The following is an 18,363-nucleotide window of genomic DNA, read 5'->3' as shown; positions in this document are numbered from 1 at the left end:
GTAAATTGAGTATTGACTTAAAGATAGTGCCAGAATTTAGTTTGGTGGATGATGGGGGAACTCTCTACATTTTCATCTACTACTAGAAAACTGATTACCTCAAAAATTGATTAGGAATCATTGGGTTGTTGATAGACAATAATTCTATTATGCTAAATTAAATGTTAATTTTACTGTGGTATAACTAGTCTCAAATCTTTTTTTAAATTTAACTCCATTAAAAGAAGATAAAAAAATTTGAGATTAGTTATACCATAGTGAAATTAACATCAAGTCAGACAAGAAATCATAGATTAAATCATTATTAAATCATAATTATTCAATCATTTATAAAATCTATGATTTAAATAAAGAATAGAGTAGAAATTTATTTAAATTTGTTTGTTTGTTTTATTTTGTTTTTTTAGACTCCTCACTCTGTTGCCCAGTCTGGAGTGCAGTGGCCTGATCTCAGCTCATTGCAACCTCCATCTCCTGTGTTCAAGCGATTCTCATGCCTCAGCCTCCCCAGTAGCTAGGATTACAGGCATATGCCACCATGCCCAGCTAATGTTTGTATTTTTAGTAGAGATGGGTTTCACCATGTTGGCCAGGCTGGTCTCCAACTTCTGACCTCAAGTGATCTGCCTGCCTCGGCCTCCCAAAGTGTTGGGATTACAGGTGTGAGCCACCGTGCTCAGCCTTAAATTTATTTCAATCATAGATTTTTATTATGAGGTATGGAATATCTTTGAAACCTGTGAAATAGGCCAGACATGGTGGCTCTCGCCTGTAGTCCCAGCACTTTGGGAGGATGAGTCAGCCAGATCACCTGAGGTCAGGAGTTTGAGACCAGCCTGGCCAACATGGTGAAACCTTGTTTCAATTAAAAATACAAAAATGAGCCAGACCTGGTGACATGTACCGATAATGCCAGCTACCCGAGAGGCTGAGGCAGGAGAATTGCTGGAACCTGGGAGGCGGAGGCTACAGTGAGCAGAGATCATGCCACTGCACTCCAGCCTGGACAACAGAGCGAGAGTCTGTCTCGGCGGGGGGGAAAAAAGAAATACTTTTCATTTGTGTTTAAGATGCAGAAGATAAATGTATAATAGAAGGCAACAACTGCACATTTGTTCGTGACTTGAATAGAATTAAACCTTCAGAGAACACAGAAACATTAGGTAAGTGTTTTTCTTTTCACTTGATCCTTTTTGGATTGAAATAGGCTTTCTGCTGATTGCCCTTATTTTATTTTCTTACAGAAATACTACTGAAGGAATTTTTTGAATATTTTGGCAATTTTGCTTTCAATAAAAATTCCATAAATATTCGACAGGTAAGAAATGTTTTATTATTTAGTTATTAGAATCTGGTCTTCCACTGTACTAATATTTAATTAACTGTTTTCAAAACACTCTAATAAATGTAATTTTCTTTCTTTTCTACGGTAATGGGTGGTAACCAGGAGGTTGATGGCCAGAGAAGTCACGTGACTTGAGTAAGATCAGTCATCATGTTGTACTAAGAGCAAAAGCCGGCTCTTTGGCATCTGCCTCTGTCATTATGCTTATGGGACTTCTGTCCTCACTTAGTGCTAATGCTATTTGCCTCACGATGTGGAATACATTCTAGAAAGTTTTCGGAAAAATATAATTTACATACAGTTGTTTTTAAACTGGATTTGTGTCTATGGAATAAATTTAAGTCCCAAAGATAGATTTCAGTGATTCCCTCAGTTTGAGCCCTCAGGATTTAGATGTGTGTGTGTGTGGTTTTTTTTTTTTTTTTTTTTTTTTTTTTTTTTTTTTTTAGAGCAAATGAACTTATGATTTGGATTTCTCTGAGCAGCTGGGATGAAAGATATTTCTTATTTTAAAAAAGAAAATCAGTCAGGCAGAAGCCTAGACAAAACTTGTTTACAAGTGGGAAATGACTTGCGATAGTCCTCTGTTTGGGTTTATTCTGTTTAGCATTTGGCTACTTGGTTACAAACCTGACCACATCGGCTTCATAAAACACAAACCCAGATATTCTTTCTCCTTACTTCTTCACCTCTCCTTTTCTCATTCTTCCCTCTTATCCTTCTCATGGACTCTTTGTCAAAATAAAAGATTGGAAAAAGGAGAGAGAAAGCACTGCAGATGCAATCTAGAAGGAAAAGGTCATCAAACATACAAAATTCTTTGCCCTTTTTGTAATCCAGAGTTCAGAGGTGCCAACCATGAAATGTTAGGGAATAAACAGTTGCTGCTTACATTGGGGAATTCTGACCGTTGGCTTTGTAATACTAATTAATATTTATGGTATCGTTTGAAAGAGGAAAAGATATATAGACTAATGGCTTATGTTGGTCACATGATTCATAGCTTTAGCGTATCTTTTTTTTTTTTTTTTTTTTTTTTTTTTTTTTTTTTTTTTTGAGACATTCTCACTCTCTTGCCCAGGCTGGAGTGCAATGGCATGATGTTGGCTCACTGAAACCTCTGCCTCCCGGGTTCAAGTGATTCTCCTGCCTCAGCCTCCCAAGTAGCTGGAACTACAGGCATGTGCCACCACGCCTGGCTATTTTTGTACTTTTAGTAAAGACACGAGTTTGTTGATCAGGGTGGTCTTGAACTCCTCACCTCAAGTGATCCACCTGCCTCAGCCTCCCAAAATGCTTGGACTACAGGCGTCTTTTTATGAGATACCATCTTATGTGGCAGGGCCCTGTTGTATTGTTGGATCTATAGGAATGTAATGGAAACTTTCTAGTGTTTTAAATAAATAATGAATAATCCTTTGTTTCTTCTTTTTTTTCCTCATCTCATACTTGGGAAACATTAATATATTTAAAGTAGGGTTTCTAATTCGGTGTGTTTCTGTTTCCAACATAATAGGTATGTTTTTAGCAAGTCTCAGAAATAAACACATCTTCATCTTCCTTCTGCTGTTTTTAATCATTTTTTCCCCTTTCATGCTCCACCTTGTTAGGTAAAAGTTACATTATTTTAAAAATACGTTTGTTGGTTGACTTAGTGCAGATACCTCTTACCTGAGCAGTGGTGTAATCATAAACCCTTCACATACTTACTCACTTTTTCTTCTGTGTAATCATCTATAGGGAAGGGAGCAAAACAAACCTGATTCTTCTCCTCTGTACATTCAGAATCCATTTGAAACTTCTCTTAACATAAGCAAAAATGTAAATCAAAGCCAGCTGCAAAAATTTGTACATCTGGCCCAAGAAAGTACCTGGATTTTACAACAGGAAGATCTAGATGGACCTGACACATCAGGCAATCGGTCCTGGGGCCTGGTAGCCCTGCTGCTACCATCTGGAGCAAACAGAAAATCCGTTGGCAAGAAGAAAAGCAAAAAGGCTACAAGTGAAAAAATCAAAGTCTTGTTAGAATCCATAAAAAGTAACAGAACAGAAAATTTCACAGATACCAATGGGAAAAGAAATGTTAGTACTCAAACATAATGGCTGCTATGTTGTGTAAAGAACTGGTCTTACCTTATCAAATCATCTGTGGACTACTAGGAAAAACTGGTTTGAAACTTTCACAGATCTCAACTTTCATCTGATGTCACTTTTCATGATCTTCTCATTGGCTCCCTTTACCTGGTCTAAAGTTCTGGGATGTTTTCAGTCTGATACTCAGTGGCACTTTATTACAACGTCAGCTGTGGAGTGTGAGTGCATTCCTGTAGTCCCAGCTGCTCAGGAGGCTGAGGCAGGAGGATCTCTTGAGCGCAGGATTTTGAATCCATCATGGACAATGTAGCAAGATTCCATCTCTAAAAAAATGAAAATAAACTCGCCACAAGGAACAGTAAAAGATTATTGTAATGTGCTTTAACTAAATAGATAAACTGTATTAAACAAATGCTAAAACTCAGTTTTAGGATGAAACCGTTGTTGATATCCACATCAGTCCCTGTTTAGAAAACATTTAAAATGACTTTTAATTGTGCATAATATGCTGGCAATGAATACATTAGCTTCAGAATTTGGTAGTGCTCTTGAATATGTATATTTGTATTTTTCAAGCAAAGTTCTCTTATTTACATATACCTTAAAGTGGGTTGGTACTGATATAAAAAAATGTTTGTGTTTTTAGAACAGACACTTTAGTTACTGCATTCTTAGGTATTCCAAGCCAAATATGATGACATCAGTAGATTGTATTTTTTAAATATTGTTCGATTTTTCTGTTTTCAAAAATAAAACCGTGTTTCTAACTACAATGTGATATTCGCAGTATTCCTTCACATCTCTTTTGAGAACTCCCGACTTCACGTAGAAAATAGACATACTTGTTTCTCAGTATCTGCAGAGGATTGATTCCAGGATGATCTCATGTATACCCAAATCTACACACACTCAACTCCCTCAGTCAGCCCTGTAGAGCCTATGCGTGGGAGAATTCCACCTTGCACATAAGCAGATTTTGCATCCTGTGAATACTGTATTTTTAATCCAAGTTTGGTTGGAAAAAATTTGTGAGTAAATGGACTTGATGCAGTTCAGACCCTTGTTTAAGGGTCATCTGTGTATTGAAATGTAATTTCCATTACATTCTCTGTGGAGTAACTTTTTTCTTTTTCTTTTTCTTTTTTTTTTTGAGACAGAGTTTTGCCCTTGTCACCCCAGGCTGAGCGCAATGAGTGTCACAATCTTAGCTCACTGCAACCTCCACCTCCTGGGTTCAAGCCATTCTCCTGACTCGGCCTCCCAAGTAGCTGGGATTACAGGTGCATGCCACCACACCTGGCTGATTTTTGTAGTTTTAGTAGAGACAGGGTTTCACCCTGTTGTCCAGGCTGGTCTCAAACTCCTGACCTCAGGTAATCTACCTGCCTTGGCCTTCCAGAGTGCTGTGATTACAGGCGTGAGCCACTGCACCCAGCCTCTGTGGAGTAACTTTCTATTTAAGAAGCAAGTAGGGCCTGCGTGTGGCAGTGCACGCTTGTAGTCCCAGCTACTCAGGAGGCCAAGGCACAAGGATTGCTTGAACCTGGGAGGCAGAGGCTGCAGTGAGCTGAGATTGGGCTACTGTACTCCATCCTGGGCAAAAGGAAGACTCTGTCTCAAAAAAAAAGAAAAGAAGCAAGTAGTATAGTGTTTAAAAAGAGTCTTGAGCCAGACTGGCTCCATGGCAAGTTACTCAGTCTCCTGGGGCCGCCGTTTCATCTGTAAAATGGGGACCATGATCAGGGCATCGTGAGGATTAAGCGAGGGATGTAGGCGTGTAGTAAATGTTACTTCTCTTTAACTTACTTTTCGGTGTTTGTGGCATGTAATTATCTTTTTTGCTACTCAAATTCAGATTTAGAGTTTGTAGTACTTAAAAAATTTTTCCCATTTAAATTTTATGTCAGGAATTGTAATGGGTTTTGCTTGAGATGTTTTAAGAAACAGTAATAGCATCATTATAAAGCAAATGAATTCTGTGTCCTTGTGGCTGTGCTATTGGATTTCACATTTGACAGCAGCAAACATTAGTGTTCTTCTCTACAGGCAATGTCCTGAAAAGTCATTTTAATTTGTTCTTTATTTTTTTGAGCTAAAAATTCATATTGATTTAAAAAGTTTAAAAAGCATTAACCACTTAAGTGTTTCTAAATGAATTTTTTTTCTTCTTTTCACAGATATTTAAGCAGATATTTTCTTTTTTAGGTTGGTGCTAGGTACAAAATGGTCATAACTAGCATTATACTGGTTATACTAAGCACATAAAGTATGTGTATGTGTTAGCATTTTCTTTTTGGTAATTTGTAGGACAAGCATGACACTAAGCTGTTTTACTTTTCAGAATCAGATTTAATTATGTGATTAATTTTAAATCCACAAAGACCTTTATTTATTTATTTTGGAGAGAGAGTCTCACTCTGTCACCCAGGCTAGAGTGCAGTGGCGCATTCTTGGCTCACTGCAACCTCTGCCTCCCAGGTTCAAGCGATTCTCCTGCCTCAGCCTCCCAAGTAAGTGGGATTACAGGAGCTCGCCACCATGCCTGGCTAATTTTTTTATGTTAGTGTTAGTAGAGACAAGAGTTTCACCATGTTGGCCAGGCTGGTCTCAAGCTATTGACCTCAAGTGATCCACCCGCCTTGGCCTCCCAAAGTGCTGGGATTACAGGAGTGAGCCACTGCATGAACTTTTTTTTTTTCTGAGATGATGGGTCTTACTGTCACCCAGGCTGGAATGCAGTGGAGTGATCACCTCATTGCAACCTCCACCTCCTCGGTTCAGGTGATTCTCCTGCCTTAGCTTCCCAAGTAGCTGGAATTACAGGCTCATGCCACCACACCCAGCTAATTTTTATATTTTTAGTAGAGACAGGGTTTCGCCATGTTGGCCGGGCTGGTCGCAAACTCCTGACCTCGGGTAATCCACCTGCCCAGGCCTCCCAAAGTGCTGAGATTACAGGTGTGAGCCACCACACGTGGCCACAGAGACCTTTTAATACACAGTTTTAAAGTTTATTTATCTGAATAGACTATAGAAAAATATATTTTCTCAAAACTTTAGTGTATTGTACCCCAGATTTTAAAAATATTTTTATTATATGATAATGATAACTAGCAATTATTTGTCATTGCCATTTCTTAATTAAAAATAATTGCAATGATAAGGAAAACTTTTTTCTTTTCTTTTATAACTATTACTCGGCTTTCATTCAGTAACTTTCACCTACAATGAGTTTTATTAAATATGTGAAAGTAGTTTTGTTATGAGACTGTCCAGATCAAGTCGATTTCAGCTATAACCCACTAGTATAATTTCCTGAGCTATTACCCATCTTTAGAAAATTAGAGAATTGGCTAGAGACTTTGTAGGAAATAATGATTAGCCTGAGACATTATAAAAAAACAGTGTGTAATTATCTCATTCACCAAGGCTTCAGTTACTATAAAGGAGAAGCGAAAGAAAGTTGAAATGACTTTCTTCCTGCTGTCATTTTCCTACTGGCCTCTTTCTTTTGCTCTAGTCAGGTGTAGAGCCCTAGTCAGGTGACTTAACACTGTAGTCAGGTGAGATTAGAATAATTAGATTTTTCCACCTCATTTCATGCTCTGAGAATTTCCTTGGCCTTCCAAGGACAGCCATATTCAACTCCTTAGAGCCTGATAGTGCTGTGGTAGGGAAACGCTTTCTTTGCCTGTGTCAATAAGCAACCGCTGAATATCTGCAGCAAAGCCCGAAGGGGAAACCAACCAGATGCATCTTGTTGAAGTAGCAACTCCACTTTCCAGAGTCTGACATTCAGCTGGTGAGTAGCTATCATGGGTTTGGAGAATTGGAGGTCCAGATTGGCTAGGATGTAGTTTTTAATGTGATACTCAGAAGTTAAGATTGAGCAAGATGGGGAAGAACTGCCAATTGCAAGTTAAGGAGGCTGAGTGTATCTTCACTGGTAAATCATGAACGGTTTTTTTTTTTAATTTTTATTTTTTTGAGACGGAGTCGTGCTCTGTTGCCCAGGCTGGAGTGCCATGGTGCGATAGCTCACTGCAACCTCCATCTCCCAGGTTCAAGCAATTCTCAGGCCTCAGCCTCCCGTGTAGCTTTATAGGCGCACACCACTTCACCCGGCTAATTTTTGTATTTCTAACAGAGATGGGGTTTTGCCATGTAGGCCAGGCTGGCTTTGACTCCTGACCTCAAGTGATCTGCCTGCCTTAGCTTCCCAAAATGCTGGGACTATATGTGTGAGCCATCACACCCAGCCCATGGATGGTTTTCATGCAAAGGGATAATAAAATAGCAATGCTTTCAGATGATTAATCTGTTGATACCTGGTAGTTTTAGATCATGGTTCCCTTTTTTTATTTTTTATTTTTTTGAGACAGGATCTCACTTTATTGCCCAGACTGGGCTGGACTGCAGTGGCACAATCTCAGGCTCACTGCAACCTCCACCTCCCAGGCTCAAGCAATCCTCTCACCTCAGCCTCCTGGGTAGCTGGGACTACAAATGTGTACCACCATTCCCAGCTAATTTTTGTATTTTTTTTTTTTTTTTTTTTTTTGTAGAGATAGGGTTTCATCAAGTTGCTCAAGCTGGTCTCGAACTCCAGGACTCAAGCAATCTGTTTACCTCAGCCTCCCAAAGTGCTGGGATTACAGATATGAGCCACCATCCCCTGCCACGATTCCTCTTTAAAAAATAACAAATTTTAGGACTATAGGTTTTATCATTCACTTAGATAAAATTTGGCTATTAAATTTTTCACAAGAGGCCAGAAGGTAACTGGCTTTCATATGCCTCAGAAGAGTCTTTCTGCTTAGTGTTTAATAAGAAAGTAAAGCTTCAGTAGTTTAAAGCTATCAGCGGGAAGTAACAACTCATGGCTTACATAATGATTGTATGTAAAGCCTTATTAATGATAAATTCTTTACAGTATATACTTGGAAAGGAATGAAAACATGAACAGAAAAATCACTTTTCATTTTGGTATGAGGTTGGAAACTTTATTTTAAATACTTTAAAGGCTTATTTGGGTTTCCACAATGAATTACTTGTGGATACAGATTTCAAAGAATATAAACATTATAGCATTCCTCTAGAATTCCCATGTAGCAACTCCCAGAAAGTGTCTACTGTAGATAGAATCTTTAATCTGTAGTATCTATGATACAGGGTATATGAGATCACCACAAATGATTAAAAAATGCACTTGATATTTTCAGTGTGGTTGCTTGTGTTTTATGTTATCTGTGTATGTGTGTGTATCCACCCCTTTCAGTACTCAGTGGAATCAAAGTGAGATTAAAGGCATTATTCACGTTTCTAAGATGAATATATTGCAAAAATATGTAGCAAAGTTTCTAAGCTTCTAGGATGTGGTGCCAAGACATATTTTAAAGAGAATATTAAAAAGGTCTAACTTGGCCAGGTGCAGTGGCTCACGCCTGTAATCTCAGCACTTTGGGAAGCTGAAGTGGGTGGATCACTTGAGGTCAGGAGTTCAAGACCAGCCTGGCCAATTTGGCAAAACCCTGCTTCTACTAAAAATACAAAAATAGCTGGGTGTGGTGGCAGGCATCTGTAATCCCAGCTACTTGGGAGCCTGAGGCAGGAGAATTGCTTGAACCCAGGAGGCAGAAGTTGCAGTGAGCCAAGATTGTGCCACTGAACTCCAGCCTGGGCAACACTGAGACTCCACCTCAGAAAAAAAGAAAAAAAGAAAAGGATCAAAGGATCTAACTTGAAACTCTAGATACTATACTGTACTATAGATAGATAGTATAGTACTAGATACTATACTGATGAGTACATGGTATGGGGAAAATAACCTAATTTGGAACAGGCCAAGTCTAATGAAAAGTAGGCCGGGCCCAGTGGCTCATGCCTGTAATCCCAGTACTTTGGGAGGGCAAGGTGAGCAGATTACTTGAGGTCAGAAGTTTAAGACCAGCCTGGCCAACATGGTGAAACCCTGTCACTTCTAAAAATAACAAAAATCAGCCAGACGTGGTGGCAGGCACATGTAATCCCAGCTACTCGGGAAGCTGAGGCAGGAGAATCGTTTGAACCTGGGGGTTGAGATCACTCCACTGCACTCCAGCCTGGGCAGCAGAGAAAGACTTTGTCTCAAAAAACTAAATAAATTTAATTAATTATTCGTGAAAAGTTAAATTGTAGGTTATTATTTTTGCCTGGGTTTATTTTGAAGTATGGCACATTGAAAAGTTACTGTAATGGATGCTGTCAAATAAAATGGGACAAACTAATGAAAAGATCACACATTAAGTCTATATCATGCTCCAGGTCACTAAAATCCTTTAACATGTTAAACTTGTTAGGTACGATGGAAGTGTTACATTTCTGAAGCTTTCCCTCTTACAGAGTTAAAGCATATTGACATTTCTCTCTAGTTCTACACTGTCTTGACAACTGGCAGTAAAAGGTGGATTATTAGCAAGGAAACTGGCTGATTAGCGAGGAAAGCAAGCTCATGAATAATTATGTAAAACTTTACTATGTAGAATTTTGAACACAGGCAAAAGTAAATTGAAAAGTCTAATGAATTTGGCACACATCCATTACCTCTTTGAACAATTATTTTATAACCAATTGCCTTTAATTTATAACCCATTAACTTACCACTTCTGTATTATTTTAAGCAAATTCCATTTTGCCATTTCATTGGTAAATATGCATATGTCTAAAAGATAACTTTTGTTCTAACATAATCACAAAATCATTGTCAGACCAAAATGCAACAAACAAAAACAGTACTTCTCTAAGAATATCATCATATTTGATTACTGTTCAAGCTCCCCATTGTCTTTTGGACATCACAATGGTTTTTTCCTAGTGCATTTGTTTGAATCAGTATCCAATTACAGTCCACATATTGTGATTGGATGATCTGTTTCTTAACTGTCTTAGACTCCAGGTTTCTGCTTCACCTCGTTTTTCTCTTGCAGTTTATTGAAGATATGGAATTGTCTTGGGGAGTTCCTACAACATAGATTATGCTGATGATGTCAGCACATATGATTGTTCAACATTGTTCACATGTGAGCTGTTCAGCATTACTTAATGACTTGAAAATATTTTTTATTAGTTTTAGAAAACAATTTTCAAATATTGCTTTGGCTACATTCGCCTTCATTCCTCTGGGATTCACCGTAACATTTATTAGGCCTTTTTGCTTACTTCCCTGTGTCTCTTCTATACTTTCCTGTATTTTCTATTCTTGTGCCTCTCTTTACTCTGAGAATTTACTTCTGTTTGTTGTTTTTGAGACAAGTTCTTGCTCTGTTGCCCAAGCTAGAGTGCAGTGGTGTGATCTTACCTCACTGCAACCTGGGGTTCAAGCAATTCTCCTGCCTCAGCCTCCTGAGTAGCTGGGATTACAGGCACCCACTACCTCACCCAGTTAATTTTCGTATTTTTAGTAGAGATGGGGTTTCATTATGTTGGTCAGGCTGGTCTTGAACTCTTGACCTCAGGTGATCCACTCAGCTTGGCCTCCCAAAGTGCTGGAATTACAAGTGTGAGCCACCATATTCGGCCAGAATTCTGACCTATCTACCACTTTATAAATTTTTTTCATCTGAGTCTAATTTAAAAAATCCATTTATTGAAGTCTCAATTTCAGTATATGTTTTCAGTTTGACACAATTATTTTAAAGCCTGGGTCTGATAACTTGATCACGTGGTTCCCCTGTGATCTCTTTGTTTTTCACGATGTTGACCTCTCTCCTGCTATACCTGATGGTGGCAGTGGTGGCATTGTATGTTGGCATTGGATGGGAGAAGTAGTAGGAATTACTTCGAGGGAGGATGATGTTTTCTCTTCAGAAAGGATTTCCTTTTGCTTCTGGAAGTGGGTAGGGGTGTTTATGATCCTGGATCACTAACCAGAAAGGCTTTGAGATTTTGAAGTTGGATGCAATTCCAGATTCTCGTTCATCTTTACTCGCACTGTGGCAGGGAGGATCCCAGTCCAAAGCCTGGAGTGCTGACCAGGGGCCCTTTTCCTCGGCAGGTCCTGAAGTCCGTTTTGTCTCCTATCCCCGTGAGTCTTTTAAAACCTCTACTCCCCTCTGATCTACCTCATCAGCAAATGTCTCTCGTGGGGGGAAGCAACCCCAAATGCTAGGCTTACCTGTTTAAGTCTACTTCTCCACAATTTGTTAGTTTTTCACTGCCTTGTTAGCATTCTGATGCTTTCAAGCAGCTGTTTTTGTTTTTCCAGGATGCTTTCTCTCTCTCTCTTTTTCCCTTTTCCCTTTCCCTTCCTTTCCTTTCCTTTTTTGAGATGGAGTTACACTCTGTCAGCACATGCCACCACACCCAGCTAATTTTTTGTATTTTTAGTGGAGACAGGGTTTCGCCATGTTGGCCAGGTTGGTCTCGAACTCCTGACCTTAGGTGATCCACCCGCCTTGGCCTCCCAAAGTGCTGGGATGACAGGCATGAGCCACCTCATCGGGCCTATTTTGCCAAGCTTTTCTGGTGGTTTTCCTTAAGTGAGAGAGTTGATGGATATTACCTAGTCTGCCATTACTGGACATCATTCTTTTTGACTCCAGCTTCTGATCCTTATATATATTTGATCTCATAGAAATGTGCACTATTTATTTAGTTTGCTTCCTCGTGGGTAGCCTTCAAATGTGTCACCTGCCGGTGCCCGTTCAATTCGGCTTTGGATAACAGTACAAAATCGGGCTGACATGAATGCCTAGTTCACCACTAAAGTAAGCTGGGCACTGCAAATGTTCTGTGCTGTGCTTCAGAAATCAGAACTTGCCAGCTTTTATATCTGGACTGTGATTTCCTCATAGAGGATTTCATACATGCGAATTCAAAGTTTAAATTTGTGCCGTGTGTGAATATGTGCACAAAATGCCCAAATAGGAATGAGAAAAATATCACTTTTTCCCATCCACATTGAGATACCTCAAACAACTATGAAATACAAATTTTCTTTCAGTTTTCCAAAATACCTACCTGAGTTGAGCTCAAGAATAGAGCATTTTAGGCCAAAATGCTTCTTAAAAATTTTATGATTTATGAGTTTAGAAAAAAATCTCTTTTGAACTTGAGGCATATGTTATTTTTAGGATATCTTATCATAAAAAAATTTAGTGTATTTTTTACATAGGTGAAATAATTTATGTGTTTGTATGAATCAGTTATTTCTGTGACTTTTATTTTTGTAGTTTTTCAGCTGCTTTCAGTAGCCTACATTTGTTTAGTAACAGAATTAACAAAAACTACTGTCATTATTTTGAGTTAATTTTCAATTCATATTTTTAATTTGCTAAATACATTCTGGCACAATTGTGTTATCAGAGACCTTAATTCAAGTCTTTAAATATTTTATAAAATTATATGAAATTATTTGATGTTTTTATTTTGGTTCCTCTGGACTACAACAGTATTTCCAGCTTCTTCATGCTTCCAGATAAAAGTTGCATCAAACAATATTTGAATCTAAATGTGGTTTAAAATATTTCTTAATTCTAAAGCTTTTTGTAGTTCCCATTTTCTAAGCAACATTAGCTATATTTGATCTTCTAGATGAAGAAAGATTTGACTATGATTAAATATGTACAGTACCATCCTGGAATAGATTTTATTCATAGATTAATAAAATATGTGCAGCATGATTTAGGAGAAAATATTTTGGGACATTAAATTTAGTTACATAATACAGTCTGTTTTTAATTCTGTGCAACTAAAATCTGGTTTGCTGTAAAAAGAAAAAATGTTTAAATTTCACTGGGAAATGTAGAGAATTTGTTTTCCAGGCCCATCAAAATCATACCCAATCATCATTTTAGGGAATTTTCAAAATATTAGATTTAGCTTTTCAACCTAATGATTGTTGTCTAATTTTTTTCTTTTTTTTTTTTTAAATTATGCTTTAGATTCTGGGGTACATGTGTAGATCGCGCAGAGTTGTTGTATAGGTACATATATGGCAAGGTGGTTTGCTGCCTCCATCCCCCCATCATCTGTATCTGGCCTTTCTCCCATGTTATCCCCGCCCACCCTCCTCACCCCTGGATGTCCCTCCCCTAGCCCCCTGCAACTGATCCCAGTGTGTGATGCTCCACTCCCTGTGTCCATGGGTTCTTATTGTTCAATACCCGCCTATGAGTGAGACTATGCAGTGTTTGATTTTCTGTTCTTGTGTCATTTTGCTGAGGATGATGGTTTCCAGATTCATCCAAGTCCCTACAAAGGATATAAACTCATCATTTTTTATGGCTATGTAGTAGTCCATGGTGTATATGTGCCACATTTTCTTTGTCCAGTCTATGATGTCTAATTTTCTGACCTGTACTTACCATTTGGTTACATAATTCTTATAGTACCTCTTTGGTTCAAATGTAGTTCTTTTCTGATATTGAATAAACTGTAATGTAAAGGACCTAGCACAATGCCTGGCATATATTTGGTAATCAATAAACATTACTTTCTTTCCCTATCCTCTCGTGTTCTTAGCTACTGATTTTTAAAGGTATTGAGAAAATGGCAGCAAGAAAAATTTAGGAGCTCAACTTCCATTCTAAATCTTTAAACTTTTTTTACTAAAAGAAAGATTCAAACCAATGCATGATGTTTTAGGCATAATTCTGTAATGACCTTTTGAGACTTCTATCCTTGGTGCACACATCCTGGAAAATCTCCTCCCCATGAGTGTGATTGCAATCTGAATTTGATGGAATACTCATTCCCTTGATTGGGTTGCATTAAATTGTAAAGGTGTTGGTATAATTATTCCTGTGATTGTTATATAATATGACTCCTTCTTAGGAGGCTGGAGAGAGAAATTCCTGCTGGCTTTGAAGAAGTAAACTTCCATGTTAAAGAGGGCCATATGGCTAGGACCTGAGGGTGGCTTCTAAAAGTTGAGAGCGATCTCTGCTGTCAGCCAACAAGAAGTCAGGGGTATCAGTCCCAGCCAAAAGGAGACTGTGAGTGCTTTATTCATAAGAAGTTTGCCACCAACATATAAGTATTGTGAAAACCACTACTAAATTAACCCATTTATTCCTAGTGTTCCATTATTGGAACTCTAAACGTGTGGGAGTTATTTATATCCTACTGCTCAAGGTCATTGTCAAAGTCTGATTTCTCCCCATCCCCCCAAAATTTGCAACCTTTGGCATAAATGGGTTAAGGCCAAAATGGGAAAAGCAAAGAATCGTATCAACATTACCATCATTCGACATGTAGGTTCAGGCAAGCCCACCGTCTGATCAACAAAAGAACCATCAAAAAAATTCAGGGGGAGCCTGCCAAGGTAGAAAAATACATCCTTCACGTATGTCTGAGTCTTGTAAAAACTGAAAGCTGAATGTCAGCATAGTCTCACCATTGACAACCCCTGTGGAAATTGGAGACCAGCGAGTATTATGTAACCATCATTGTTGCTCCAAAACAGACTTTAAAGAAATGATTATAGGCACATCAGAGAAACATTCTCCATAGGAGTACAGCTCTTCCAACACTTCGATTTTAGGATTTCTGGCCTCCAGAACTGTAAGATAATGATGAATTTGTGGTATTTTAAGCCACTAAGTTTCTGAGAATTTGTGCAGCAACAGAGAAATAATGCACTCGATATCTGAGAAGAGCCTCTTAACATGGAAGAAACCAAAACAAACTCGAAGGATAGAAACTGTACAGGAGCAAGAGCCCCTCAAAGATGAAAACTTTTCCTAATATACGTGGAGAGACAAGTGAATATATGCATCCATTAGAGAACAGAATCATACATAGTAAACACTCAGAACAAAACGATTCTTGAAAAGTGAAATATCATAGAATTTTAAAACACAATGTAAGTGCTGGTGGATAAAGTTAAGGAAATTTTACCCCCACCCCAAAATTAAAGATAATAGGAGAGAGAAAACAAAAAAGAAAAAGCAAAGGAGCAGAACAGTAGGTCCAAAATCTGAATAATAGAGGAAATCATCAACAAAAAAATGTGTCAGAATTGAAGGATATGCATTGTCAAGTTGACAGCATTCACTGAATAAGCAGCACAATGTGTAAAAATAAATTCACACTAAAGCACATTACCGTGAACTGGGATGGGTGCAATTAGAAGATTCTGTAGGTCTCCAAGGAGATGTCGGATGGGGAGAGAAGGAAAGATTATGTACAAGGAAACCAAAGCGCATATGAAGAGGAATATATCAGGAATCAGAATCGGTTTGACCTTGTTAACGTCAGCATGGAGTAGCAAGATAATGGTCAATGCCTTCAAAGTTCTGATGGAGAAGTAATTCTAACCTAGAATTCTATACCTAGCCAAACTGTCATAAGTTGATGCTGGAATAAATATTTTTATAATAAAGTACCCTTACTACGTCACTGAGGGGTATCTTCCATCAAAATGAAAGAGCAAATCAAGAAAGAGGTAGATGGAATTCAGAGAGAAAAGGAAATTGAAGAGAATACCATATGATAGGAGATCTCTGAAATGCCCAGGGAACAGTCCCTGAAGCTCTTTTCTTTCTTTCTTTTTTTTTATTGATTTATTTTTACCATCCCCATGGATACCATGGATGAAGCTCTTTTCTATCAACAATAACTTGCCATGAAATTATTTCCTTTTTTCAAATTGAGTATAATTGGCATATTGGAAACTGCATATCTAAAACGTACAATAGTGTAAGTTCTGACATATACACCGATCACCAAAATCAAGATACTAAATATGTTTGTCACCTCCAAAGCCTTCATGATGCATCTTTGTATCCCTTCCTCTTTTTCCTTTCTGCCTCTGCTTCATTCCCAACCCTAAGCAAGCACTTACCTGCTTTCTATAACCATAGATATTTGTATATTCTAAAAAATATTATAAGGGGAAGATACAGTATGTATTCTGTCTGACTTCTTTTAATCAGCATAATTAATTTGAGTTTCATTCATATTTTTGCTTATATTGATAGTTCAATCTTTTTGGGGTTTTTGTTTGTTTGAGACAGGGTCTTGCTCTGTCACTTAGGCTGGAATGTATGGGTACAATAATAGCATAGTTCAATCTTTTATTGCCGAATAGTGTTCCATTATATGAATCATTTGGGTTGTTTCCAGTTTGGGGATGTTATAAATAAAGCTGCTGTGACTGATCGTATACAAGTCTTTATATGAACATATGCTTCCTTTTTCTTGGGCATATGCCTAAGAATGGAAGTAATGCATCACATAGTAGATATATATTTGGCTTTTCAAAAAATTGCCAAATTGTTTTCCAAAGTCATTTTAAACTTCACTTTCTCATGATACCTATATAAATAGTTTCACTTCCTCCTCATCTTCACCAACATTTAATACAGTCAGGCTTTTAAATTTTAGCCATTTAATGATGTTATAGTCACTCTTTATAAGAAGAATGGACCGTCACCCAGAATTTGGTTCAGAATCCAACATTGATAATGCCACACACACACACATATACACACACCCCAAAAGATGTGAAAGGATTTGTTACATAATGAGTCTCTGAGAAGATCAGGGAAGGCTTCCCAGCTGGTTTGAAAATGGGTTGAAAACTCACTTCAGCAGCACATGTACTAAAATTGGAGTGATACAGAGAAGATTAGTATAGGCCCTGAACAAAATGACAGGCAAATTCGTGAAGCATTCTATATTTAAAAAAAAGAAAAAGAAAATGGCTTCAGAGTCCAGGTGCAATGGCTCATGGCTATAATCCCAGCACTTTGGGAGATTAAGGCAAGCACCTTGCTTAAGCCCAGGAGTTCAAGACCACCCTCGGAAACAGAGTGAGACTTTGCTTCCACAAATAATTTTTTTTTTTTTTTTTTTTGAGACAGGGTCTCTGTCGCCCAGACTGGAGTGCAGTGGCATGATCAGAGCTCAGTGCAGCCTCAATTTCCATGGCTCAAGCAATCCTTCTGCCTCAGCCCCCAAGTAGCTGGGACTACAGGCACACACCACCATACCTGGCTAATTTTTCTGAATTTTAATAAAGACGGGGTTTTGCTATGTTGACCAGGCTGGTTTTGAACTACTGAGCTGAAATGATCCTCCTGCCTCAGCCTCCCAAAGTATTGGGATTACAGGCATGAGCCACCATGCCTGGCCTACAAATAATAATTTTTAAAAATTAGCCAGGCTTGGTGGTATGTGCCTGTGGTCCCAGCTACTCAAAAAGCTGAGGCAGGAGGATCACTTGAGCCAGAGAGGTTGAGGCTGCAGTGAGCTGTGGCTGTCCCACTGCATTCCAGCTTGAGTGACAGAGTGAGATCCCCATCTCAAAAACAGCAACAAAGAAAATGGCTTGAAAGAACAAGGGAAGGAGACTGACTTAGGGATTCAGTGGTGATTAAGAGGTGGGTGAAGAAGTGAAGATTCTTAAACATAGGTCAGGTTTGTGCGGTTTACTTCTCGCTGACATTAAAGAAGGGAACACCAGTTTTCTTATCAGCTTTCCCAGTTGTTTGGCAGCAGATGGAGAGGTGAACTTCAAAGCTATTAGCTACCAAAATCAAAACTGGAGTCAGATACTTTATTACAAATGAGCATGTAATGGGGTCTTATTTTAGCATTAATCTGCATTTTCCTTGTAATTAATGATGCTTAGCATCTTTTCATGTGCTTACTGGCCATATTTACATCTTTTTTATTGTGATGTTTGGTCAAATCTTTTGCATTAAAAAATGAGTTCTCAAAGTATTAAAAGCATATATGACAAATCCACAGTCAACATCATACGAAATGGGGAAAAGTTGAAAGCATTCCCTCTAAGAACTGGAAAAAGACAAGGATGCCCATTTTTACCACTTCTACTCTGTTCTATTCAATATAGCACTGGAAGTCCTAGCCAGAGCAATCAGACAAGAGAAAGAAATAAAGGGCATCAAAATTGGAAAGAGGAAGTCGAACTCTTG

General features: G+C 38.3%; 1 protein-coding gene and 1 non-coding gene across 4 annotated transcripts in view; both read left to right on the top strand.

The window, feature by feature from the left end:
* Positions 1-18,363, top strand: part of MTPAP (mitochondrial poly(A) polymerase) — a 76,699-nt gene that overhangs the window by 29,086 nt on the left and 29,250 nt on the right. Inside the window, exons 7-9 of one of the 3 annotated variants that reach the window (XM_003938392.4) lie at positions 1,071-1,163; positions 1,245-1,318; positions 3,086-9,165. In XM_003938392.4, coding sequence (XP_003938441.3) covers positions 1,071-1,163; positions 1,245-1,318; positions 3,086-3,448 — 530 coding nt within the window. In that variant the 3' untranslated portion in view covers positions 3,449-9,165. Of the gene's footprint in view, positions 1-1,070; positions 1,164-1,244; positions 1,319-2,426; positions 9,166-18,363 lie in introns of those variants that run through there. The other 2 variants (XM_074405196.1, XM_074405197.1) reach the window with 2 other exon arrangements.
* Positions 17,006-17,107, top strand: LOC120367638 (U6 spliceosomal RNA). Its single transcript, XR_005581968.1, has one exon. It is a non-coding gene; the product is annotated as a U6 spliceosomal RNA (small nuclear RNA).

Source organism: Saimiri boliviensis, chromosome 8 (assembly GCF_048565385.1).
Source record: "Saimiri boliviensis isolate mSaiBol1 chromosome 8, mSaiBol1.pri, whole genome shotgun sequence".
NCBI classification, from domain to species: domain Eukaryota; kingdom Metazoa; phylum Chordata; class Mammalia; order Primates; family Cebidae; genus Saimiri; species Saimiri boliviensis.
The sequence above is the reverse complement of the archived record's forward strand: the minus strand, read 5'-3'. Positions and strand labels throughout refer to the sequence as shown.